The 27,545-nt window shown below is 46.8% G+C and overlaps 1 protein-coding gene and 1 pseudogene across 6 annotated transcripts in view; one reads left to right on the top strand and one right to left on the bottom strand.

The window, feature by feature from the left end:
- Nucleotides 1-27,545, top strand: part of LOC126523914 (uncharacterized) — a 171,241-nt gene that overhangs the window by 27,311 nt on the left and 116,385 nt on the right. For 5 of the 6 annotated variants that reach the window (XM_055066990.2, XM_055066989.1, XM_055066985.1 and 2 more), the window contains 2 exons: nt 1,265-1,497; nt 26,658-26,835. In XM_055066990.2, coding sequence (XP_054922965.1) covers nt 1,265-1,497; nt 26,658-26,835 — 411 coding nt within the window. The remainder of the gene's footprint in view (nt 1-1,264; nt 1,498-26,657; nt 26,836-27,545) is intronic. The other variant, XM_055066988.1, reaches the window with a different exon arrangement.
- Nucleotides 20,770-27,545, bottom strand: part of LOC140219041 (uncharacterized) — a 500,311-nt pseudogene continuing 493,535 nt past the window's right edge.

The following is a 27,545-nucleotide window of genomic DNA, read 5'->3' as shown; positions in this document are numbered from 1 at the left end:
AATAGGCTGGTCTAGCTGTCTGCCTTGCATGCATACCAGATCATGGTGGGGTCACTGGCAACTGAATGGCTGACTCTCTGGCAAGGGAGCTTATTTCCTGCCCCTCAGAGACCCGTCCACAAGTCCTTGACGACCCCAATGACTCGGTGGACACAGTTTTGATGGAGGTGAAGCTGGCACGCAACGCCACGCTGGGATCGACACCATGCACCCACACTGGGATTGTATTGCTAAAAGCCTAGTGAACTTTCTTTGTTTACTGTTCATTCTCTACATATACAGAAGTTGAAGCTACAGCAAAAGGCTCAACAGCCTTATGGAGGCTTTTGCTTCCAATACAGTTCGACACACAGGCATAACCCAAATAGCCTAGGCAAGCAACACTTATGCGACACAAAAGACAAAAGTTAATTTTGTTAATCGTGATAGGTGAGCCGGTGCTGAGGATTCCTGTGTTCTCAGAGAAGTGTCAACAGAAGATCATTTTTGTGAAATGTGGATGAAGGAATATGAAAGGGCCATTTTCGCAGCACATAGCCAGCTTTTGGCAACATGGACATTGCATGGCCATCAACCACTGGACTGGGCTCGCACGTGCGAGCAGTTTGCGGTGCTAGACGACCACAACTTGCAGTTTCTGTGATGTAACCAGCCTCCCAATTTGAGACTGAAATCATGCTGCATTTGGCGCAGTCTTGGAACTGGTTGCTAGAAGCGATTACATAATTAAGAATTTGTTACATACGCTGAAGCGGTTGAGGTTTTTTACTGTAGATGAATTCAAGAGTTGACAGTCATGTACTAAAAAAAAAACGTGATACAGTATTTTTATGTCTGAAGCTGTATTCCAATTGCATAAGGTTTGTAGATGCTAGTCTGATCATGAAACTGAGGTGGAAGCCAGCAGTGGATAAACTTGTAGCAGTTCTCTAGTGGCCAAGCTTTGGCCATAGCTGTCATAGTTACTAATGACCAGTATGAAGATTGAAGTATAATGAGAGCACTGTTTAGAACATGGCTCGCATGTTTAGGAGCGTACTGTGTTTGTCTAGTTAGTGCATAGTGGTGCAAGGACGTGGTGTAAATTAGACACACACAAAAATAAAGAGGACAGAAAGAGCTTCACTTGGGGCTTCATCCGTCTTTTCTTGTGTGCCTTTAACTTGCGCCACATCTATGAATAGAATGCTCACAGGTGTTGTCGCGTTGAGTTGTCACGGTGATTCCGTGCGCATGCAAGTACACTGGATGCATGCGTGTGCAGCAGCTACCTCCGTGGAGACAGCTGTGTCGTGTCACCGGCGTGGCAGCTGCCGCTCAGTGCTGCACTGCCAGCGTCCCGTGGAGACCGACAATTACCTGACACCCACGCAGCGGAAGGACCGTGAACTGCGACAGCTACGTGCTGCCTTGGCTCGAGCCACTACGGAAGCTCGTCTGCGTGACGAACGTCTGCGTGAGCTCACAGCACAGCTTCAGTCCCTGCAGACCTCGCAGGCAAGTATACTTCTTCTGTTCTCATGCCGCTATTTGTTTGGAGACTGCCAACGACAAAAAAAGGAAAACAAATGCAGGGAGGGTTCTTTTCTCTCTCTGCTCTAGGCAGCGGTGCCAACTCTTTTTTCCCCCTTAATTGGGGAAAAGGGGGAACTTGGCTGAAATGTAGAGACCGTATAAAATTACAAGCCAGGGTTCCTTACTATGATTATTAATTGCCAAAGTAGTGCTCCACTTGGTGCTGCCATCTTCCTATTTAGCCATGTAGATATTTTTGAGAGCCATATGAGGAAATAAACCGGCAATATTCTAAAGGGACTTCCTTTACTAAACCAATTTCTACAACTAATTTTTAAGGCCGCATAGATAGAGACAGTAAAATTCAATTCTGCAGCAGCAGACAAACAAAGTGCACGTGCTTCTTGAACAAATGCAAAGAAAAAGAGCACAACATGGGAATTCTGTAACCCGCTGTGGTGGCTTAGTGGCTATGGTGTTGCGCTGCTAAGCATGAGGTCGCAGGATCAAATCCTCGCCGCAGCGGGGTGAAATGCAAAACCGCCCGTGTCCCGTGCATTGGGGGCACGTTCCCCTGGTGGTCAATATTAATCTGGAGTCCCCCACTGCGGCGTGCCCCATAATCAAATCATAGTTTTGGCATGCAAAACCTTAGAATTCCATTAGAAAATTCTGTAAAGCACACAAATTTCTGATGGCAAATATTTGTGTGTGCGTGCAGTATGTTGCATTATGCTTACCTTCTAGGCTGTTGCTTGAGGATTATGTAAAAAAAGTTTCAGTGTTGGCCGAAAGGTGAAGCATTGATAGTGATAGCAAATTATTAGACAATTAATAATTACTTTGTTTAGCACAATACAATGGACACAAGAAAGACGACAGGACAAGGCGCTGCTCTGAACTGACATCATTTTATGGCGTCACTCCTTTATAGACGGCAGAATCTAGAGGAACATGCACACTGAGCACCATGTGCAGGAACCACCAGCATCCGATCACGAGAGTGCACTCATGCGACAGAATAAAAAAAAATCATATTCAGCACTGCACAATGTTTAAGAAGGCACACTAATGCACTGTGACCCCAATGACTGTATGGAGAAAGCTTCCAATAACTCACGGGCATTGGTATAACGGCTCTTTTTCAAGATCGTATTACAGTCGAACACGACTATATCGAACCCGTTTACATCGAATTATTCTATATATCGAACAATTTCTGGTCACGGTATAGTTACAATGAGTTTATATAGCAAAAATTACGCTTACATCGAACAACTATTGCAGTGACTCCCGATATATCGAACGTCAAGCGGCGGAAAAGTGCCCCCAGAAGTTGGCTTTCCCTCACGGTTGCGGGAAAACCCGGCGGCGCGGCTCCATTTAACCGCTCTCCCTACCGTGACCGCGCTGCCTCGGGCTGTTCGGGCGAGCCGTCGACACTCCCCGTGTCGTGCATAGTGGAGTGTATTAGGCCACATCCTCCCTCTTTTTCTATAATCTTTCACTTGCCACCCCCTCTCCCCTGACGACGCTTCGCCGTGCTCCCACACGGGTTGCAGAATCAAGCGTCCTTCCTTTCTTTAGATCACTATCTAGGGACACTCCCCAGCAAAAGATGATCCTGGCCCGCCTACAGCGCTTGCTCAGACAGCCAATCAGAAGCTCTTGTGCTCTCTTCGTGCAAGATGGCGAAAGTGCGAGTTGTCTGGCTGCTTCTCTGGTTTATCATGTTTGCGCCTTGTGGGCCTTCTCCCGCAGTGTTGCCGTGATGAAGCGGCAGAATTCGCCTTTCGTCGTGAAGCTCGAAATCATAAATCGCGTCGAACGCGATGAGAGGTTGGATGTCCCCGCAGCGTGCAAGATTCCGAGGAGCACTCTCGGCACGATTAGGGCTAAAGTGGCCAGACTCGCAACCCGGTGCCTATGGTGCCCTACGCATACGCACGGCCGTGTACAAGGGATTCTTCATACTTGCCGGTTTTCGCGTGCTCGGTGAGGACTGTAAATTCTGATGAATGCGACCAAGCCGTTGCCGGTGTTGCCGAAGTTTGGAGCGAGCTGTCAAAATTTCCGGGACATTCGAATCAGCGGTGGACGAGTTTGTGAGTGCAGATGATGGTGTCGCGACCACGGTAGAGCCCGGAAACGAAGACTACATCGCCGACATCGTACCGAGCACAAATGACACTAGGCACATCGAGGAAAGCAACTACGGTCCTTTGCCCAGATCTTCCGAAGTGATTGGTGCACTCGCATTAGTCCGGCGCTTCTGCGCGAATGCGGAAGGTTGCGGCCTCAGCTGCTCCTACTCCTTAGACAACGTGGAGAAGTGCGTGCGTCGCAGGCAGCGAAATTGCCCAAGCAGAAGAAAATGCAGGACTAATTTATGCCAAACTAAGCTAGTTTCGTTAATAAAGTGATTTTATAAATGGTATGTGCTTTTATGACATCCAATTATTTAGCAGGCTTATATCGAATTATGCTCTATATCGAACTGATAGGCGTTTTTTTGCGAGTTCGATATAGCCGGGTTTGACTGTATCACGAAACATGGCTTTGCACTTTCATATTTTACAATGTTGAGCCAAATGGGAACCTATGCCTGTTGGTATGGATCGCTCATGTTCTCTAAGGCGCTCGTTAACACAGCGGCCTGACTGCCCTGCATACACTTTGCCACATGACAACAGAATCTTATATTGGCCTCGAGCTCCACCACTGGAAAAGCTGGCGCCACCGTCAGCGTGACATGCTATGAGGGATCACGTGGATATAGCGGCCACGCTGGCTGCTTCGGGAGCGCCGAAGCAATCTGAAAACGAGAGTTCAAATTCCCCTGTACGCTGTGATCCTCATTTAGTGGCGAGATTTTCCCGCTTCGAGTGTCTCCATTACAACGCTTGAAAGCACTACAATAGGTAGTGGCTGCCTTTGAAGGCGTGCAACATGGTAGGCTATTCATCAGTGCCGCAATGCCGGACGTACGCGACGGAGCCCGGTGTCAGCCTTATTCACACGTAGCTGGAGGACTAGGAGCTGTGTCAAGCTTGGCTCGCAAAACATAAGACCAGCAAACAGTCATCGGCTACAACTAGGGTATGCAGCAAGCACAGACGCGAGAGAGAGAGAGAGAAGAAACTTTATTAACGAATGGCCGGCAGTTTCGTTGTGGTGGCCTCAGGGGGCGGCTCCAAGTCCTTGGACTCGGGCGGCATCTTTGGCTTGCCGGACGGCCCAGAGCTGGTCTGCCAACTCTGAACTTTTGAGAGCTGCCTCCCAGCGGTGGCGACGCCAATGGAGAAGGTCCCCGGCAGGCCCCGCAGCTGGGGCGGCGTCGGGGAGAAGCGAGCTCGAGGCTTCCCGTACTGTGGTAACGGCCGCGATTACGCGAGGAAGATTTCTGCTACAGTGCCTGGTCTGCGATGTTCGGAAAACGCGTACTGAGATGCTTGGCCGAATCCGCTACCCAACTAATGCCATGACGGTTTGGTCTATGAACTTGTCAATGCTATAGATACTGGCAAGTTCAGTGGAGTGCAAAGGGAGTGGTAAGAAGCACATTATAAAAAATCATGACATATGGTCATGTTTGTGTTATATCCCCGCAGGGGCGTCTGCGTCAGCAGGCGTTTGGTGCGTTGCGACACCACGTACCCGAGCACACGAGGGTTGGACCCTGCCGCGTGTAGCCATGCGCAGCTTAGCCGTGTCCGGGGAAAGGGGGATCCTGGGGATTAAGCCGATGCCGGGTGTTCGGACCTTTAAGGCCCCCCGGCGGAGGCAACACACCTCTTTGGCCTCTGCTTCACGTAGACGGCACCCCCGGACTGACCCACGCGGGGGAAATCGGTAGTTGCCTTTTCCTGTCCCCCTCTCCATTCTGCATTTTTCTCTCTTCCTTTCAATCTTTCCTGTCTTCTCCTCTCTTCTATTTACTTCCGACTTTCCTTGGGTACTCCAGATTGAGTTATAGTAGCACCGTACAACTGGCGAGGGCTTGTCTTACTCCTAAGACTTGCTCCGTCCCCATGTTGGGCTTTGTGGTGGGCGGTTGGCGCTGCTGCCAAACTCAAGACCCCTATATGGCTTCTAGTAAACCACTTTCCCTTGATCGCCCTCTCAAAAGAGGGCGCAGCGATGCAACATTTAAATTCTTTTTGAAGAACAATCAAGAACACTTCCCTAAGTACCAAGTAATCCACAGTGAAGGCAACAAGACCGTGCGTAAATTCTCCCCTTTCTTGGTGGCGAAATGCCTCGCAAACACTATAGGACCTGGCTACAAAGCTACAAAGATGTCGAATGGAGACCTGCTCCTTGAATTGAAGGATAAAACACAACACGATAAAATTAATGACTTTAAATGCATTGGCGATGTAGTAGTCACTGTGTCGGCACATCGAACCATGAACATGAGCTGTGTAGTAATCTCTGAAGACGACTTCTTAGACCTTAGTAATGAAGAGCTGCTTGAAGGTTTCTAGGACCCAAATGTGATCAAGGTAGAAAGAATCCTAATCCGCAGGAACAATGAACAACTCCCAACAAGGCACATAGTACTAACCTTTTGTACCAGTCTGCTGCCTAGTACATTGGATGCAGGCTATATCAAAGTACGTGTTAGGCCGTACATCCCAAATCCTCAACAGTGCTTTAAGTGCCAGAGGTATGGGCATGGATCCCAGACATACCGAGAAAGGCAGACTTGCGCAAAATGCAGCTCGAACGATCGTCCATCAGACACTTGCGACTCATCTCCACATTGCGTGAACTGTGATGGAAGCCATCCAGCCTACTCTAGAACGTGCCCTAAATGGAAGAAAAAGAAATCATTGCATTAAAGGTCAAAGAAAATATAACATTTCACGAAGCAAGGAAACGTCTGTCATATTTAAATCACACAAGCTTTTCTGAGGTGGCGCGACGGGGGGCAGCGTCACAAATCCCTCGGGAGTCTACCGCGGTCACTGATAGTGGTCCGGTAATCACTCTGCCTGCCCCCCTGGTGGCTGCAGCAAGTGCTGCTCCATCAACATCGAAAGTGGACCTGCCGACTCCGGTTCCGCAGGTCCCAAAGCTAATCCGAACTCCACGGCCTGGGACGCGAGTCTCAGGGCCTAGTTCACGATCCTCCAGTGCCTCTGAGAAGGTCATGGAGGTCGATCAAAAATCCCTAGCGTCATCGACACCAAAAGATCAGCGCTTTCAGGAGCGCACTAGGAGAGAAAATTCCTGTAACTGCTCAAAGAAAGGGACCGGTAACCTAAACGGTTACCGTCCTTGTATACGTATTTATCTATCTTCAATACATGCTCTTGAACACAGACAACAAAAAACTTTCCCTGATATGGCTACTCAAATAATTCAGTGGAATGCCAGGGGCCTATTTAATAATCTAGATGATGTCAAAGATCTGCTAGAGGAATATCAGCCACGACTGTTCTGTGTTCAAGAAACACATTTAAAGTCTACACACAAGAACTTCTTAAGACAGTACATCATTTTCCGTAAAGATAGAAATAATGGTAATTCTTCTTCAGGTGGGGTGGCAATCATAGCCCAAAAGTCAGTAGCATGCCAACATGTATCACTCCAGACTTCATTTGAAGCAGTGGCTGTTTGGGCTATATTGTTCAACCAACTTATAACTATTTGCTCCATATATATATCGCCTGATGAACAGTTTTACACAGCAGAATTTGAAAAGCTGATTGACCAGCTTCCAGAACCCTACATAGTAATCGGAGACTTCAATGCTCACAGCACATTCTGGGGTGACTCAAGATGTGATGTGAGAGGACGGGCAATTGAAAAGTTCCTTCTTTCATCTGGAGCCTGTCTATTTAACAAGACAGAGCCAACTTTTTACAGTCCTACCCACAACACGTATTCGTGTATAGACTTAGCCATAGGGTCAGCATCACTTCTTCCATACCTGGAATGGAGAGTTATCAGTAATCCATATGGGAGCGATCATTTCCCAACACTCCTAGAAACAACAAAGCTGCACGATGGACCAGCTTACACCAAAAAGTGGAAAATTCATAGTGCAGACTGGTCAAAGTCCAGAAACATATGTAAACTGTGCCTGGAAGATGTGGACCACCTAGGTGTAGAAGAACTGGCCAGCTACATCACTGAACAGATCCTCTGTTCTGCTAAAAACTGCATACCTCAGCCCTGCACGGATAAAGTCAATCCAAAGCCGTGGTGGAACAAAGACTGCGAAACTGCAAAGAAACGCCAGAACAAAGCATGGAGTAGATTTTCACGCTACCCAACCACAGAAAACCTTATAGAATTTAAGCGATGCAAAGCAAATGGATGCCGTATCCGCCGAATATCCAAAAGAGAAAGCTGGACACGCTACATATCCTCAATAAACTCATACACGGATGTTAGCAAAGAGTATAACAGGGTACGTAAACTAAAAGGACAACGTCCAAATCCTTTTCCTCTCGTCACTGGCTCTGGTGATTCAATAGAAGATCAAGCAAACACTCTTGGCGAGCACTTTGAGAGAGTATCAAGTCCGGAAAATTATTCCGAAAATTTCTTAAACCATAAAAGAATAGCTGAAAATATTCCTCTGCATCCAAAAAAGTCATCAGAAGGATACAATAGACCATTAACGTTTCATGAACTCAAGCTTGCCCTAAGCTCTTGTGGTAGCTCGGCTCCAGGTTCTGACATAATAACATATGAAATAATCAAGAATCTGCCTTATGAGGCCCTAAACTGCCTCTTAGGTCTTTACAATAAGATTTTTGCAACTGGTCATATGCCTTCATCTTGGAAAGAAGCAATAGTCCTACCAATACTCAAACACGGCAAAGACCCTTCTTTAGTTAACAGTTACAGACTAATTGCACTCACTAGCTGCTTACTTAAGGTATTTGAAAAAATGATTAACTGTTGCCTTGTGTTCTTTTTGGAATATAATGGTATATTGGACCCTCGCCAATCTGGCTTCCGAAGAGCGAGGTCTACAACCGATAATCTAGTCCTCCTCGAATCATACATACGTGATGCATTTGTACATAGCCAATACAATTCTTAATCTGTATTCTTTGATCTTGAGAAGGCATATGATACTGCCTGGCGACACGGTATTCTGCAAGACCTGTCGTCCTATGGAATTTGTGGTAGTATGCTGAATATGTGCAAAATTACTTATCTGAAAGAAAGTTCCACGTGAGAATTGGCAATGCACTATCGCGCACTTTTATTCAAGAAAACGGTGTACCACAGGGAGGTGGGCTAAGTTGCACACTTTTTATAATCAAAATGAACTCTCTCCGCTCTGTTATACCATCAATGGTGTCTTATTCTGTCTATGTGGACGACATCCAAATCAGCTTTAAATCTTGCAACCTGTCCATATGTGAACGCCAGATACAGTCGAGTGTTAATCGGCTCACGAAATGGGCCGACGAAAACGGGTTTAGATTCAGTGCAGAAAAGACTTCCTGTGTGCTGTTTTCTAGACGAAGAGGGGTATGTTCTGACCCTTGCATTACAATGCATGGGAGAAGCCTGGTAAATAGAAAAGAACAAAAATTTCTGGGTGTAATCTTCGATAGTAAGCTAATTTTCATGCAGCATATAAAACAGTTGAAGCTGAAATGTCTTAAAACTATGAACCTTTTAAAAATTTTATCTCGCCAGTCGTGGGGAACAGATAGGTATTGCCTCCTATCTCTCTTTAAAAGTCTTGTGTTGTCACGCATAGACTATCGATGAATTGTTTACCAGTCGGTTTCAAAGACAACACTTAAGGTACTCGATCCTGTCTATCACTTAGGTATCCGCCTTGCACTTGGTGCCTTTCGTACCAGCTCTGTCCAAAGTCTCTATGCAGAGTCGGATCAGTGGCCACTGGATTATCAGCGTACATATCTCGGAGTCACCTACGCAATAAGAACCATGTCTCTAAAACAATATCCATGCAAAGCACTCATAAGTGATCAGTCCACATGTCAGTTACAGTAAAACCTCATTAAACCGTACCCGCTTAAACAGTAGTTTCGTTTTAAAAGTAGTAAAGTGAAATCCCTGACTCAGCGGCCATTGAACATAATGTGTTTTGTATCCGCTCAAATTGTACCAGCTTATTGCGTATGTATCGGTTAACACATAGTGTTTCCACTTTTCGTCGTGCAAACACGACGGTGCGTCGTCTCCATCGGGCGGCCCGGCAGAACAAGCCTCAGAGATTGGAACGGCCTCCAAGGGCCCTGTGCGTTCGTGCATGAAGCCACATCATTTCGGCGGTGTGCCAGAGAGCGTTGTGGCGTCGGGCAAGTGAGGACTCGCGTCATGCCGAAGTTTGGCTAAAGAAGATGCTGGATGCTCAGCATAGAAGAAAAATTAGACATCGTTCGTGCTATCGAACGTGACAGGAGACAGCGCTGACATGCGACAGGTATCTGCTGTTGAGTACGGTGCATGGCATTTGGAATGCGAAGAAGTTGCTCGGCAGTGCTGCTGCGACCGTGAAGAGATGTCGGCTAGGCGTTTCGACTTTTCGCCATTGTTACCTCTGTTGTTACCAAACTGTCGGCTTGCAACAGTGATGAGGACAACATGGAAAGTGGCAACACGGGTGATTCAGGCCCGACAGTGGCAGAAGCTGGGCCAGCCTCATAAATGCAATCGTCGAGGCGAGAACAGCAGCCCGCAATGAAAAAGGCGCCCCGCGACTTCTGCAGCACTACCGTGCGCGTGCACGAAGAATATGTAATGCCAACGAGGAATCTGCCATGCAAGTGTTTGCCGAGAAGACGGGGGCTGGCTGAAAAGCTCAGCTTCAGCAAGTTTGAGGCCGCTGTCGTTGCTGCTATAGCATCAAACAAAAATACACACAGTGAATAAATACTGCACGTTTTTCCCCCTTTCATCGCACTCTCTCCGAGTTGTTTTTGACATGTAAGTGGTCGATCTCATGCTATTTCGGTTAAACAGTACTACTGTTTAGTACGTACTTTTTCCGAGCTCCAGCCTTTCACTGTATATTTAAACAGGCCTTCACACGCCCCGCCGTTCCCGTTAGCAGTAAAATCTGTTGCAGAAAAACTCGGAGTAGATTTCATAGATCTGCAGGACAGCGACTACGTTGAACCCATCCCACCTTGGGATGAATGTACAGTCACCTGTGACTTGTCCTTTACTGAACTTAACAAAAAGAGTTGTCCAAATGCCCTCATCCAGCAACATTTCTTGGCTCTTGAAGACAAATATAAATCTATGGCATTTTTCACTGATGCTTCAAAGTCTGCAACTTCGGTATCATGTGCAGCCCATGGCCGAAACTTCTCCAACTCTAAAACCTTACATAAACATAGCAGCATCTTTACAGCGGAAGCGTACGGTATTCTGATAACTGTTGAGCATATAGTACAGCACAACATACAAAAGTCTATAATATGCACAGATTCTTTAAGCGTTGTCACAGCCCTGTCCTGTGGCAAAGCAAGCCGAAACCCTGTATTAAACATGCTCCTTAAACACATTCACGTAGCGTATAAAGAAAACCTAGCTCTTGTATGCTGGGTACCAGGCCACTCTGGAAACGCAGGCAATGAAATGGTGCACAAATATGCTGGACAAGCGGTTCATCGGAATACCGTTGATGTAAGCTGGATACCTGGCGTGGACATGAAACCTGTGGTACGAAAGGCGCTCCGTAATCATTGGCAAGCTGAATGGGACAAGGAAGTTGAAAATAAGCTCCACCTGCTTAAACCGCAGTTAACCAAACCTTTCCCACTGAAGCTTGATAGACACACCAAAGTCACACTGGCACGACTCAGAATAGGACACACTTACGGCACACACAAATACCTCTTGACTGCAACTGATCCACCGACGTGCACACGCTGCGGTGAGAACTTAACCGTCCTACATGTCCTCATTCAATGTCCTCAACTTCACCGAGAGCGAGTGGCTCATTTTAGGGAACTTTTCTCAAATCATATACCTCCCCATCCCTCAATGTTTTTATCAGAGGATGTATTTTTTAACTTTAAAAGAGTGCTTAATTATCTTGCAGAAGTTTAATTTCTAGACATTATCTCATATCAGCCTAACCATCAGATTGTGCCTCACAGGTGAGGCACAATCTAATGCACAAAAGTATGTCTGAGCTCTCTTGCACTTCTTGCATAGTACGGCAAGGGACCTGGGCAATCCGCAATAATTTACCATGTGTACCTATAACCAATACATTTAAGGCATTATATTTATCTTCGTAATTATTTTAGAATTCATCCACTAGTATTTATAGATTTGTCTTACTTGTAGGCCTCTATACAGCCTCTATTTTAAGTCGTAGCACTAAACCCACAATTTTACTGAACCAAAACACATGTCCTGGCGCTCTTTGGCCTTAGATACCCTTGCACCAATAAACTTCAATCATCATCATCATGTTTGTGTTATGAATGTACTGGATTACAAAAAAGAAGCAGAGGGAAATTGCACGCTGAGAAAACCGATAAACATACAGTGCGATGCAACTCTAGAAATAATATTGAAACGTCCAAGAATTTAGAAGAAAAAAAAAGATTGAATCGTCGCGACGGCACATCGCAGTCCCCGCAGGCGTCGAAGTCTCTACAATGAAATTATTTTTGAACAGCTCTGAAGCGCCCACGCAACAATAGTTGCTTGTATACTGTCAAATGCTCATATTTTGTGGCCTAAAGCTCATGGCACGGTGCGAAAACATGCGCACGGCGAAAGCGAAACAGTGCGCGGACAAGCATGCAGACGCGCAGTCGGTCGCTGCGAATCTGTGCGATCGCTGCATTGAGGCTTCATTCCATTACGCTCCATTTAGTTATACAAATATTATAAGAACATATTTCACATAGTTTGCTCTCAGCGTTTACCTACCTTTCACACAAGAAGCTGTTCGAGAGACTCCATCATGGCAACCACGCGCAGTGGCGTTCACTGTTCGTATTCGGTAAAGAGACAGCATCTGTAAACGATTCTGTGCTTTCAGTTTGCCCAAGGTTATTATTTAGACAGTAAAAAAACTTCTCTCGTTTCGAAAGTACTTACAGAAATGTCCGGGAGAGCTTGCGCGTGGTGTTTTCAGTGAGCGCTGACAGCAAAACCTATGAGGAGCGCGCCGCGTGATCCCTCATACTACGCCAGCGAGGCGTTTCCGATAGATGCCGGCTCCGTAACTCCTCGCCGCCAATACCACACCGACCCTGCAATCTACAAACTTCGCATGGTTCTTTTTTTGTAGTTTGAGAAAAAAAGCGGACAGAAAGAGCGCCACTTGGTGCTTTATCCATCTTCTTTCCTGTGTGCCTTTAACTTGCGCCACATCCATGAATAGAATGCTCACAGGTGTTGGCGTGTTGAGTTGTCACAGCGATTCCGTGAGCATGCAAGTACACTGAATGCATGCGTGTGCAGCAGCTACCTCCATGGAAACAGCTGTGTCGTGTCTTCGCGTGGTTCTTTTTTTGTAGTTTGTAGTTGCAGCGTTGGTGTGGTATATAAGATTCCGTTGTCATGTGGCAAAGTGTATGTAGGGCAGTCAGGACGCTGTGTTAACGAGCACCTTAGAGAACATGAGTATTCCATACCAACAGGCACAGGTTCCCATTTGGCTCAACATTGTAAAATATGCAAGTGCAAAGCCATGTTACGTGATACTACGATTTTGAGAAAGAGCTGTGATACCACCGCCCGAGAGTTATCGGAAGCTTTCTTCATACAGTCATTGGGGTCGCAGTGCATTAGTGCGCCTTCCTTAGCCTTGTACAGCGCTGAATATGGTTTTTTGGATTCTGTCGCATGAGGGCGCTCTTGTGATCGGATGCTGGTGGTTCCTGCACATGGTGCTCACTGTGCATGTTCCTCGAGATTCTGCTGTCTATAAAGGAGTGACGCAATAAAATGATGTCAGTTCAGAGCAGCGCCTTGTCCTGTCGTCTTTCTTGTGTCCATTGTTTTGCACTAAACAAAGTAATTATGGATGCGCACCAACGAGCCCGCCAACGCATTGTGCTGAAGTATCAGACAATTACTTGAAGAAAAGTTTGCAGTTCCATAGGCCACATAAATTGCAGTAAACATTCGCTTATAACTAAACAAGCATGGGGCCATGCATGCAGAGGCAAACATCAACTTGATTACCACGTATGCTTCCTGTCACAAGGCACAATTCTCAAGTCGAATGTGTTTCTGGGTGAGCCTATACTGCTGCGGACACCCAATGTCACAATGTGAGCGCACACAAGAAAACTCTGAGGTTGTGTGCTTGTCAGAAAAGCCAAATGAGTCAGAAACTTGCAGTAATCCTTCGTCCCATCACCAGCGAGGGGCAATAAGCTTTTGTAAATGTCTCAAGAAAAGAAATGCAGGCATGGCAGCATTGTTCGTATATGCCGTCATCAGTTGTATATGCTAGCGCCCACCTGTGAGAAGATGCAATCATAACCCTGTAAGCAATAAACAAGCGAGCATCTAGTGGTGACCCTTTCAGAGACTAGAAGCTGGATAGACATCAGTTTTCATCACAGTGACAAACGGGAACGGCCTGCTAGACGAAACTAAAAGTAGCCACCTTGTGAATGCGTGAACGGTAGCTGGCATGCTACTGTAAACAGGTCATGGAATTAAAACCAAAAGACTATGAAGTGAAAAAAAGAAAATAGAAGAAAGGAAGAAAATTATTGTAAATAGACAGAGTGGCAGCAGTTGCTGGTCAACAGAGAGTTGAAAAATTGGCATGTTTTTCAAACATACAGATGGCATTGTAAATATGTGGCATCGACCTTTTGGGATTTGTTCACGGTGCCTAATTTACATCTGTGACCCTGCAAGGGTTAAAAGTGTCGTATCGGTGCCGCCGCTATCAGTGCGTGATCGACGAAAGACAGGAGACGACTGTAGTCCAAAACGCCAGCAAGGGGAAAGAGCCCCGTCTTTATTTCCACAGCCGTTTAAGTAGAACCAGCGTGACGTCAGTGACACGTGGTTCCATACATGCGTCAGGCGCAATGACTCGGCGCGCCCTGCGGGAGCATGCTTTCAGCCGCAGAGAAATACATTCCAGCACATCCCCCCTTTTGCAAAATGAAAGTGGTTTTCGCGCATGACATTTAGCACACCCGCACATGAACAAAAAGCAAGAACCCTCAGTGGTAATCTACCACGAACAAAACCTTATTCATCAATCCCGTATCGAACTGGTCGCTTAACCACTCTACCAGACTGAAGCAGAAGGTACTAAAGTCGAAGTCATAGCCCCCGATGCTAAAGGTAACGAATCTGTTAGGGTATCGGGTGACTCCCTGTTCGTAAAAACCAATTCGGATGAATCACTTTCGTTTGGAAACTCGTAGCTGCCTTCTGCCTTCCTCTGTTCTGGCAAGTGGTTGAGCATTCGTCGGTTACGCCACAGCGTACTCCCATCCTGGGTGCGTATTATGTAGGACCGCGGTGTAGCGGCTGTGGCTAGCACCGTTGCTCTAGTCTTCATGTCCGTTACCCAAACGGAATCACCAGCTTTTAGTTTGTTCAATTCTCTGGTTCTGTGGCGCCTGTTGTAGTACCGTGCTTGTAGCTTCTTGTTGGCAGTCTTTGGCCGCAAGATTACGCAGCGGTGGCTGCACTGGACCACGCAGCTGCGGCGCCATTGGACCTCTTGTCCTAAGACGCCGGCCCATGAGGATTTCAGCCGGACTAGGGCCAAGAATGCCTGGGGTTGCCCTGTAGGCAAGCAGAGCCAAGTACGGGTCCTTAGATTTAAGGATCAGGCGCTTAACTGTTTGAACCATACATTCAATTTCCCCATTAGCCTGAGGGTACCTAGGGCTAGTAGTGACGTGACCAAAGCCATAATCGTGTGCAAACTTATCAAACTCTGTACAAGAAAATTGTGGTCCATTGTCTGTCACTACGGTCTCCGGGATGCCATGGCGTGCAAAAATGCTTTTTAGCCTTTCTATCACCACCCTAGCTTTTGTTGAGGGAAGGAGGGCTACTTCCGGATACCGTGACAGGTAGTCGACCACGACAAGATAATGACAGTTGTTAATAAAGCACAAGTCGACTCCAACTCGTTCCCACTCGAAACTTGGCGTTGGGGTTGAAATCAGTGGCTCCGAGTTCTGGTTGACAAAGCGCGCACAAGTAACACATTCTTTCACTTGCCGCACAAGTTGTTCGCCGATGCCTGGCCACCAGACCAATTCCTTTGCCAAAGCTCTAGTTCTCGCGATTCCCTGATGTCCATCTTGTAGTTTTTTTAGTACTTCCTTTCTTAGGCACTGAGGTACCACCAGTCTGGTCCCTTTTAGCAGCATGCCATTGCATTCGGCAATTAGTGCTATTTCCTGCCAGTACGGAACTAAGTAGCAAGGAAGCTTTGGTTTTTTCGGCCAGCCTTCGCGACACAACTTAAGCAAGGCTTGACAAACGACATCAATCTTTTGCACATCGCGTATTCTGTTAACAAAATTGTCACCCATTTGAAGTCCTTGCACACATGTTTTGACGAAAGACGACACTTCCGAGACGGTCAGTTCACCGGCTAGTTTATCTGCTTTCGTAGGTGCTCTTGAAAGAGCGTCCGCCGTTATCAAGCTTTTACCGGGAACGTACACAATGTTAAAGTGATACCGCATCAGCCGCATTCTGAAGCGCTGAACCCTTGGCGGCAACACATCAATAGGCATTTTACCAAGCAACAAAACGAGAGGTTTGTGGTCCGTTTCAAGGATCACCTCAATACCTCTTATGTACTCGTCGAATCTTTCGGCAGCCCATGTTAACGCTAGTGCCTCCTTTTCCACTTGCGCATAGCGCTGCTCAGTTTTGGTCAGTGACCTTGAAGCAAACGCTATCGGCCGGCGCTCGCCATTGCGTTGTTTCTGGAAAAGGACGGCACCGAGACCGTAAGACGAGGCGTCCGCCGAAAGAATCGTGGGAAGGCGTGGATCGTACATAGCCATGTACTTTGCTGAGCAGATAAGAGATTTCAAGCTTTCAAAAGCCGTGTTCTGAGCAGGGCCCCAAGCCCAGTCGGTCTCTTTCTGCAAAAGCTCCCGTAGCGGGGCAGTGGTTTGCGCCAAGTTCGGCAAAAAACGGCCTAGGTGGTTGGCCATGCCCAGAACACTGCGTAATTGCGATATATCAGAGGGTGCTTTCAGCTCTTTAATGGCTCTGAGTTTGGCCGGATCCGGCTGTACGCCTTCCTCGCTGAGTAAATGGCCCAGAAAACTTATGCTTCGAGCACCGAACACACACTTTGCTTTGTTTAAGGTAACGTTAGACTGGGCCAGCTTAGCTAAGACGTTCAATAGTCTAGAGTCATGTTGCGCTTTGCTGTCGCCAAAAATGAGAATATCGTCCATCAGGTTAACGACGCCAGGAAGGCCTGCCAGGATTTCAGACATTCTTCTTTGAAAATACTCTGGAGCTGATGTAATCCCGAATGGCAACCTAGTGAAACAGTACCGCCCAAACGGTATAATGAACGTGGTCAGCACTTCTGAGGCCTTCCTGAGTCGCACCTGATGGAAGCCGGAATTCGCGTCTAATTTGGAAAACCATTTTGCATCGGCAAGAGAGCCCAGTGCTTGGTCGACAGTAGGCAATGTGTATCTTTCTCTTAAGACAAACTTGTTCAATTGCGTAAGGTCTACGCAGATCCTTACATCTCCCGAGTGCTTTTGTACAGGTACAATGCCGGCACACCACTCTGTTGGCTCTTCGACTTTACGAATGACGCCCATTTGTTCCATCTTCTCGAGTTCTCGTTTTACAGGCTCCTGAAGCGGTATAGGAATTCTGCGCGGTGCGCTTATTGCAAATGGAACAGCATTTGGTTTAAGCCTTATTGTATACTCCCCTGGCATAGTGCCCAAGTTGTTGAAAACCTGAGGGCACAAAACTTCGTAGTTGGGTTCCTTGTGAGCCACAGAGTCAACGAACTTGATGACTCCCAACGCTTCGAGAGCCGGCAAACCCAGCAGTACATGGCGCAAAGGACTGACCACATAACACGTTTGGTGCGAAGTTTGTCCCCTCCAAAATATATCCGCCTGAAACTTGCCCAGAACATTTAGGCGGTCACCGCTAGCGCCAGTTAAGACCTCGTCGGCCTTTTCCAAGCTCGTGGGAAGTCCTGGAAATGATGTGGGAGTTACGGACACTTCTGCGCCTGAGTCGACCTTTGCAAAAACAGGCACGAAGTTGAGCAATACCTGAACGTTACGCGCTTTGGCGCGAGGCGCCTCGACCGCGCCCAAAAAGACCTCCCCACTATCCTTTTGTACGGACGACACTTGTACCTTTCGCTGGTAGCCTGAAGAAGTCCCTTTTAGGCACGCCTTGCTGACGTGTCCCTTTAAGCCGCAGTTGAAGCACCTCTGGCCTTTCGCTGGGCAGGCTGTCCTCCTTTGGTGCGAGTTGCCTCCGCAGAAGATGCACGGTCCCTCGGAACGAGCTGATGTCGGCCGGGTTTCCTTGCTGCGTTGCGATTTCCTGCGGTAGCCCACTGCGTCGACATTGACGTCCTCACATGGCTTGCACGGTGTGTATTCGTGGACTTCGTTGCAGTTTCGAAGTTCTTCTTGCTGCTGCTGAACGGTCTCTTTTAGGCGGGCCCTCGCCAGAGCTGTTGCGAGAGACAGCTTGGGATCCATTTGGAGCGACTCGGAAAGTTTTTCATCCCGCAGGCCCACGACGAACCGGTCCCTGATAAGGCGCTGCTTGAATTGTCCGAAGTCGCATTTGTCCGCCAAGACGTGTAGAGCAGTCATAAACTGGTCAATTGACTCACCAGGCATCTGGTGCCGCGTGTGAAAGCAAGCGCTTTCGTAGACAATGTTACTCTCCTTGATGAAGTAATCGTCAAACTTCTTTTTAACCAGCTCAAATTTCTTCGAATCTTCTGCAGAAAGACTGAAGGTGGCGAAGATGTCCCTTGCTTGTCGACCCATGGTATAAAGCAGACTGCGCACTTGTGCCTCTTCCGGGCGCTCATTCAGGCCCGACGCATAGTGATAGTCGTCGAAGTGCAGTATTCACGCCGGCCACTCTGAGGTAGTGTCGAAGTGCAGCGGTGGCGGCTGCTGAAGACCCGGCGGCGATGCAGTGGCCATTGCAGCCTCCCTTTCTGATGACGTCTCGACGCTCTTTTCAATCGCTTTTCAAAAGTGGGTGGATTGCATAACTTCTGACACCATGTCGCATCGGCGCCGCCGCTATCAGTGCGAGATCGACGAAAGACAGGAGACGACTGTAGTCGAAAACACCAGCAAGGGAAAGAGCCCCGTCTTTATTTCCACAGCCATTTAAGTAGAACCAGCGTGACGTCAGTGACACGGGGTTCCATACATGTGTCAGGCGCAATGACTCGGCGCGCCCTGCGGGAGCGTGCTTTCAGCCGCAGAGAAATACATTCCAGCACAAGAAGGTTCCTTGCCATGCCCCAAAACAAATTTTGGTTATGTGCTAAAAGTTCATTTTCAGATCAGTGTGTGCGTAGCAATATAGAAATATTTTAAATGTTGCAAACCCATGATTTCAGAAGGCGAGCTTCACCGCCAATATACGTACTCTTTCTACTTGCCCCTGTCTAGCCTCTGCAAGCGAAATTCCTTCCTTGCATTCTCCCATACCGGAGCTGGAGGATTGCGCCGCATATAGGTCACGAGTTCCGCCTTCCTTTTTCTCTCTTGCATTTTGCTGCTTGGCGCTATTCTGGGGACAGTCCTCTGTGTGAGCTGCTGCGTTTGTCTTGTTTTGTGCTGTGCAGAATTTTGCATGCCGTGCATGAGAACACCTGCGTTAATAGCTGGTGGTTTCTGCACTACATTGAAATAGTTCCCTCAGTGTGGGAACGTTTAGAGACAGTTTTGTTTCCTGCACGCATGACTGCATAACATGGAAACAAGCAGATGAAGTGGAAGTATGTTCCTCTTGGTACGGTGTGGAGTATCACAAAGATTCTCAGACATTAAGGCTGTAGGTTTTATTAGTTCTCGAAACTTTAAATTGTCTAGTGAAGCAACACATCAAACAAATAACTGATGTTGATTTGTATAGGTCTCGAAGTCATGCATCACGGTGAGTGACATTTCAGCAGTGGGAATTACTATGTAGGCACACTTGTGCATCTGACCTGAACTCTACAGCCGTTAGCACAACTCCCTCAAGAAAAAGGGTGTACTGAATTTGGTTTGAGATTTCAGCTGTTTTCGCGGGTGTGCAGCAGTGTAATACTTTGCAGATACAGTCGTCAGCGCTGCACTTGTCTGTTTGAAATAGCCAAACCTGGCAAGGGGCCCTTTAAGGAACAAGCATGCTAGCGGCAAGCTTCCTGCAACAACATGCCTCGTGACGACTTGCAAGGCTAATGTTGAGTTTTTGGGATGACCACACAAGCGCCTCGTTGCCGCCCACTGCTCTTGGCTGGCTCAGTGCAGAGGGTGCTCTAGGCCTAACGCCTTTTTCTTCGAAGTCGTAGCATATGGCATTAAAGAAAACAAGTGCCAACAATCGCAAAATGCATCGTTTTGTGAACGCTTTATTAATTGTCGTATACATTTGCATCCGGACTGCGGAGCAACAGGCTGTGGTCTTGCATACATGTGGTGCAGCAGCAGCTGCATGCAGGCTGTAGAGCTTGCCTCATATCACAGCTGTCGTTCGTGCTACTGGCATTGATACTTGTCGCTTTTCACAAAAGATAAAATTAAGACATCTGTTCATTCACCCGGCGATTGTTCTGCATAAAAAATTATCTGTAGCAGCAGTGTAATTGATGTTGATGTCATCGGTGGCAGCAACATGTTGAGCCCAGGCGGCCGGTACCCACGTTACTAGATCTTTCTTTGAGTTGTCAAACTCCCTCTGCGGCGGCTGCCAATGTGTGGCCCCTTTTCGTTTCCGCTTACCAGATGACACGGCCACCTGCGCTAGGAAGCGCTGGCCGATTGTCGGTTTGCCAAGCAAGTGACATTCTTAAACTTGACATTGCCGCAGATGCAATGTGCATCACTGGTTTATGTACAGCTTATTGGGACCTATTCCGAAGTTGGGGAGAGGCTACGACTGAGTGAACTTAAAGGGGAAAGCACTAGCAGCGAAGCCATGTTGAACTATCTTTCATGGACGGTGTTTGCATACACTAGGAACTGCAAAAAAAAAGTTTCCTCTCTAAATGAGGTAATCAAGCTTTTATTGCAAGGCTCAAAAGCTTCACACATTGCAGCTTCACAAAAGATGTGCTTTTTTGTTGGCGATTGTGACTATCTCGCAAGCTTCTGGTCGGCAGTTCACATCCCTCACATGACAGTGCAACCGTGTGACAATAAAAAAAGTTCACTATTTGGCATGGATATGTGCTCATCACAACACAGCCGCATAAGATTGCACTTATGCAGCTCGCCAGCTCGTCCAGGGCCTTTCAAAATAGGACCTGCCACATCAAGGGAGAAAGACATAGTCATTCGCAACTCTTATGAACTGTAACATCTTGATGATCCGAGGCTCGTTTCTTTAAAGCTCTGATACATGGTCAGCTATGCCTGAAAATTGATGAGTGAAACCACGGAGCTAATATCCTGCAGACACAACTGACACACACTGTGCTTGTTCGCTTTGTGTACAACATTCCCAGATAAGTAGTACCGTATTTACTCGGTTCTAACGCACGCTCGATTGTAACGCGCACCCATTTCCCGTGGCCAAAAAATAAAAAAAATGATGACCTCAATTATAACATGCACCTGTTTTCCATGACAAAAAAATAAAAAGGGAGTACGCTACCACGCACCTCGTGCTTTCATATAGAAATACTATTTGGAAAAAAAAATATTTATTCCCAATACACTAAATTGCAGTAATTAAAAACACAAATGGAAGCGGCGTACCTTGCTGGCAAGATTTTCACTGCGCCAGTATGAATCGCGTGGGGCAATAGTTATCACTTGTCGCTATCAGACTACTACTTATCGCTATCAACAGACCAAAGCATTCCATCCTCGGTGCCGTCCATGGCATTTGAAATCCCGCAGTTTTTAAAGACCTTGTCGACCATGGGCAGACGGGATCATGCACCATACATCTTTCACCCATCCAGCAAGGACCTGCAAATTCGTGGCAGCCACTGACAAGCCATTTATTTATTTATTTATTTATTTTATTTATTTATTTGAACCTCAAGGGTCCCTGGCGGGACATTACATGAGGGACATTACATTCAGTGTAGAGCGGCTGAATTCTATCTTTCACTGGCTTGTTCAAACAAAGATCAAATGGCTGGAGCTGCGATGTCATGCTGCCAGGTATCACGACAAGGCCGGTGTTGCATGCAGCCAGCTTGTCCTTGATGCGCTGGTCAAGGTGGCACCTGAAGGTATCGAGCACAAGCATCCCACGCAGACCCAAACTGCCACTGAGTCTCTTCTGCCAAACGTTATTAATCCAGTCAGCAACCAAGCCCGTGGTCATTCGACCTTTTTCATTCGCGTGCACAATCATGCCACTCGGAAACACGATTCCTTTCGGGAGCGTCTTCCGTGTAAAGATAAGATACAGAGGCAGCTTGTGCCCATCCGCAGTGCAACAAAGCATTGTGGTGAGTCAAGTTTTTTCGTGGCCGGAAGACAAAACGCGCACTTCCTTCGGCCCCTTCTTTTCAATGGTTGTGGTCGCAAGCATGTCAATGTAGAGCGGCGTCTGATTGGAATTTTCAATCTGTCTGAAGCGTTAGCCGTTTCTACGGCACAACTTCAAAATGTACTGCTGAAAACTGTGCTTATTTCTATTCATATTCTTTGGGCAATTTTTGGCATATTCCTGTCCACCTTCCAAGAGAAAAGACTTTTCTTTTGATAAAATTTGATAGCCAGCTCCTGCCTGCTTTGAAGTTACTCCGCATTAGCCCTTTCTATAGGGCTAACTGCATCGCCCGTACTTCGGGCAGATCGGTCGTCACAGGCCGCTGAGTCGCTCGCTGCTCTTGCATGTATTTCGCGAGCAGCTCTTCTATTTCGGCGAAGCGGCCCTGCTTCGGTCCACTGAAACCCTTCCTCGTTGCTTTTCTGCCAAAAATATGCTCCTTCTGTTTGCGCCAGTCCCGCACGCAAGTTTTAGGAACTCCGAACGCCCGTTATGCGGCCCGATTTCCGTCCGGCTCCACGCACATGACAACTTTACTTTTCAATGCGGCGTCATAGTGTACTCGGCGTGTTTTCGCAGTCATCGCTTCTATGCTGACTGAATAAACACAGAAAACGGGCGGTAGACTAGGTTACACCAGCGCCTGCTTACACATACAGCCTGTAGGTATGCACATGGAGGAAGCTACAGCAGCTAGGCTAGAAGTGCGTACAAGGTGCCTATGGTTCGAATGCTGATGGTGATATGGTAACGCGGATTTATGGTTGTACTCTATTCTAACGTGCATGCAATTTTTGGACCCGTTTTATCGGAAAAAAGGTGCACGTTAGATTCGAGTAAATATGGTACACCGCGCTGTCGCCTACACTGCCTCTGAACTAGCTGTGCTAGTTGTTGATTTGCTCAGGAGAATTAGAAGCACCCTCAATAATTTCCATCATCCTAGCCTGGATCTAGTTTCGTAAGCTTGCTCTGTTTGAGTGATGGACCTCTTGGGCTGTCTTCAATGCGTCTCCCACACCGACAAGTACAGCCGTGGACACTTCCACAGTGAAGGCTCAGCAGGCGAAGTATCTGGGAGAAATTCATGACGGTCGGGTGCCATTCATCTCCTGTAAATGAACAGGCAAAACCAAATTGCTGCTGAAATAGAAATCGTAAGCATTTGAGCAGAAGTGGAAAATGTGTCTAAATTATAAATAAGATAGGAAGCAAGGTGTGCCCTCCAAGAGGTCCTGGTTGAGCTTGGCGATCAACACGTCGAACAGATAATTGATAATGACCAGCGTTGAGAACAACATGATTTGTAGGGACTCCATTGTCAGTTGTGAGGCAAATAGTTTTGTCGACAGCATTTCGCAGCATCTTGATTGAATAATTCATGGTACTACGAAGTCAAGCACTAGCGTAAGTGATAGCAGAAAGAGAAATTTGGCTGCTTGCCTTTATCTCTCTGGAATCATTCCCCTGGATGGAAGCTTGATGTTGAGTGCGTTGAAAACATTGTTCGACATTCTTGTGAATGTCTGAATGCCTTCCGGGTCTTCCAAGCCAAGAACTTTTGCTTCCCTGTACAGGGGTATGCCAGTTGGTGTGCCACATATAAAGAGCTGTAGAAAAAGAGATTGCAGATCTTGAATTCAAGAACAGAACCATCTACCTGTGTAGCTAACCTGACACTCACGTTACGCAGGTTATCAGGGGCAACACGTGCTTCAGTAAGTCTTCGCGCAACCCATATGTGCTTTTTATCCATTTTGTATAGGGTCACATAATGGTGAAAATCCATGCAAAGGTCACCAGCCTGGAAGTAACAAAGTGAAACTTAAACCGGACTGAAAATTCACAATTTTTTTTTTTTACCCTTCTGTAAGTGTGCCCCTCAGGTGGTTTCTTATGCACTTCACGATATGTGGAACATCACAGATGAAGTAGACTGCTCCCAGCGATGCTCAGTGAAGTGGTGAGCTGCATCCATTTCTCCGAACACTCCAAACTGGCTCCACATAGATCTGTTGTGGCAAGCCCCCATCACTGATGACAGCCATTGTTCTTGTGCAGTTCCAGGATGGCACTAATTACCGGTTCTGACAGTTTTATAACTTTCAGCTGCAGAAACACAATGAAAACAAAATATAATCTCTGCATTTCTTTGTGGACTCTTCTTTGTGCCATCTCCCTTGTATACTGTTTCACTGGGAACAAAGATTGGTTGAACTGAATGTAAAAAAAAAAAACGAACCCAGCTTAGTTCTCTTGTCCACAATTTTTTATGGAGCTTGTGTGCATTGCACAGTAGAAGCACTTGTGGTAACAAATGTGTGATAAGGATCTTTTGTTGGGAACTGACGGGTTGCAGCAGATCACCAGAACAAGAGGACCAGGGCAGCAGGCTTTTCTAGAACTGAACTGCGCATGCCGTGCTTCCGCTCTCAACCAGTACCCAGGCGCTGGTTGAGAGCGCCGACCTTAGTGTCCCTGCATTGTGGCATTGGTGGGTGCTACACTATTAACCCTTTCAGGATCAATGACGTAAATATACGGCGCCACGAACAAGTTCAAAATGGTCGATGCCGTATATTTACGGCGCCGTCTGTATGTTTAAAAAGCGCGCCAATTTCTTCACTTTTTCTTTTCTGTCATGTGCTGCCACTATTTGGGAATACAGGGAATTTTTATCGCGCTCTTCCCTCTCTCGGTTTTCATTGCATGGTTTGTTTTAGCGCTAGTTTGCTCCTGCACATTTGTATATGTACTACCACTCGCGCATTGGAGCACGCGCGCGTTGGCGGCGGTTTGGGTTTTGTTTCGCGGGCGGTTTTGGCTTCTTGCGGTTGCAAAACTGATGGCTATCTCGTTACTAATTGCTCAAAGGGCGACCACTTGTTTCTCACTCGTTTATTGCTCACAGGGGTGCGCATAGGAAGGATGTCGCCGTGCATGCTTTCCCTTGCTTTTTTTGGGGGCGGGAAGACTCGCGAAAACTAATTGCCTCTGGTTGGCAATAAGATGAAGATTGGCAGAGCTCACACGTTTTGCTTTTCCGACGGGCACACAACCATCCAGTTTTCTTGAGTGAGTGCACCTACGCAGTTCGATTACGCTGTGGATGTACATACAGTGTAAGAGCAGGAACACTTGAGTCTTGCGAAATATTCTTGTGTGCGCATTTTCAAAGCCTTGAACTATGTGTGTAACAACCTATCAAATTTTTAATTCTTATAAGTTTATTTCCTTTTTTATTGTTGTTGATGAATGAAGAATACATATATACTATACCAACGCAAAATATTTTTTTCTCATTTTACAGTCACCCTAGAAAAATTAGGGTACATTTATTTCGAAAGAAGTCCCTAAGAAGAATTGGAATCTGCAATAAAAAAAAACGACCCTGAAAGGTTTAAAAAAAATTTTGTGGCCATAGCGATTCCGCAGACACTGCAGGTGAATTTTTGCTGTTTTTGAGATGTTCCCTACAACGCTTTAAGAGAGGTAAATTTAAGTGGCCTGCCCACCATATTGTGCTGGTGCGACGGTGAGCCAGGAAGGCTTGATGCACTGTTGGAGGTCAGGCGACCAGCGCTTCTAGCCCGGTTGTGCAGCTCAGTGCACCTGGGGCCCATGTGCTTGCACTGGGTGCATACACAAAGGCTAAGGGCGAGCCAAGGTGGTGGGTTGCTGTATGTGTGCTGTGTTTTCATACGCCTAATGCTGGAGGGTGCATAATCTAAATTGCCAATGCGTTGTGGTGAAGCAAGACCAAGGCCCTTCATTACATCAGTGTTGTGACAATGAGCACTCGCAGTCATCGAGTGAGATCAGTTCATTTTTTTGGCATGTTACATCTTTGTTATAATAGTTAGTAAACATATGTTTTGCCGAAATTTATACAGCCTTAAAACTATGAATGTTACTTTGTGTAATTGTCCAGTACTTTGCTATGGCTGTCAATCCTTTTGGGCAAAACTGCAACCTTTTTTATTCCTCAGGATCTGGTGCAGTGTACACTTGTGGAGGATCATTGCTTTCTTCTTCGGTGCTCTCTCATCTGAGGACGTCTGCTGGTTGTATGAAGGCAGATTGTATTTGTTGTTGTCACTGAAATCATTTTCTGATTCATTAAACTCGTGCGAGTTCTTTTCATACTGCATGCGTGAAGAGAATGTTGCCATCCTCTCAGTGCTCCCACCACGAAAAGCATGTGTGAATTCCTGAGTGTGCCAGTAAAGAAAGTGCTGCCCTAAAAACAGTTTAAAAATTTTCCAAAAGGTCCCTCAACAAGCACACATGCACATACATGCAGGTGTCGGGGCCTTCGGGACATAGGACAGTCTAATATTTCTTTGTGTCAGGTGAGGCCCAACAGATGACTGCTAAGTGTTGAGAAAGTTGTTTGAGTGTTGCAGTAGATTTTATTTTGTGTGGTAGTAGAAGTTGCATCTGGGAGGATGTATGAGCAAACGGCTGACCCACTGCAGGGCTTGTCCGTCGAGGGCTCCAGTGTGGAAGAGCGTGCTGCAGAGGGAGTCTCACTGGGCGACAGCGGCATCAGCAGTGATGTGCTGCCCTCGCACACTGAGAGTGTCCCCGAGGAAGTGCCTGAAATGGAGGGAGGAGACGAGGGCAGCACTGGGCCACAGGCTGCTGCCGCCTCTGGTGAGCCACCTGAGTAGTATATGTGTGGTTTGGTTAATGCAAAAGCAGCACAAGAGATGCGGACAAAATACCAGAAGACAACAGATCACTGAATCGCAACTGATGGTTTTATACTGAAAATAACCAGTACAGGTATAAAAGGAAAAATAAGCACTGCAATGGGACACAGAAAACATACTACAAATTGGAAGCAGCCATCTAGTGAGCACAAACGTCAAAGACAGGCAGGGGCTAACAAGTGACAGAAGGCTCATTATTCACCCTCAAATCCGAAGCACTTCTGTAATGTGTCACTTCCCCCAGTGATCTATCACCTATAGTAAGAGCAAGTGACAGATAGCCAGAAGTCCTGCATTTTCCTACTGATGTTAATTGCTCCTAGGTTGTCTGCTACTTCCCTTGCTTAATTATTACCTTCATCCGTACAGGCTACATGCGGAGTGCTTCAAGCTGCCTGATCATTCTCAGTGGTGAAGCTAGCAGGCGGCACTTAAAGAACCCCTGAAATGGTTCTGACAAATTTTGTAGACGCGTAGGGTGCGGTTAAAGTTAATCATTTGCGCCGCAATTTGTGTGAAACGTCTCATATTAAGAGAGCTACGGATGATTACAAGTTACCCTCCTCCATAGTCATGCATTTTCTCCTCAACTCGTTCGCCTAGTGATCGGGGCTAAGCGACACCTTCGCTTGCTCTGCATCATGATAGCAC

Source organism: Dermacentor andersoni, chromosome 6 (genome assembly GCF_023375885.2).
Source record: "Dermacentor andersoni chromosome 6, qqDerAnde1_hic_scaffold, whole genome shotgun sequence".
NCBI classification, from domain to species: domain Eukaryota; kingdom Metazoa; phylum Arthropoda; class Arachnida; order Ixodida; family Ixodidae; genus Dermacentor; species Dermacentor andersoni.
The sequence above is the reverse complement of the archived record's forward strand: the minus strand, read 5'-3'. Positions and strand labels throughout refer to the sequence as shown.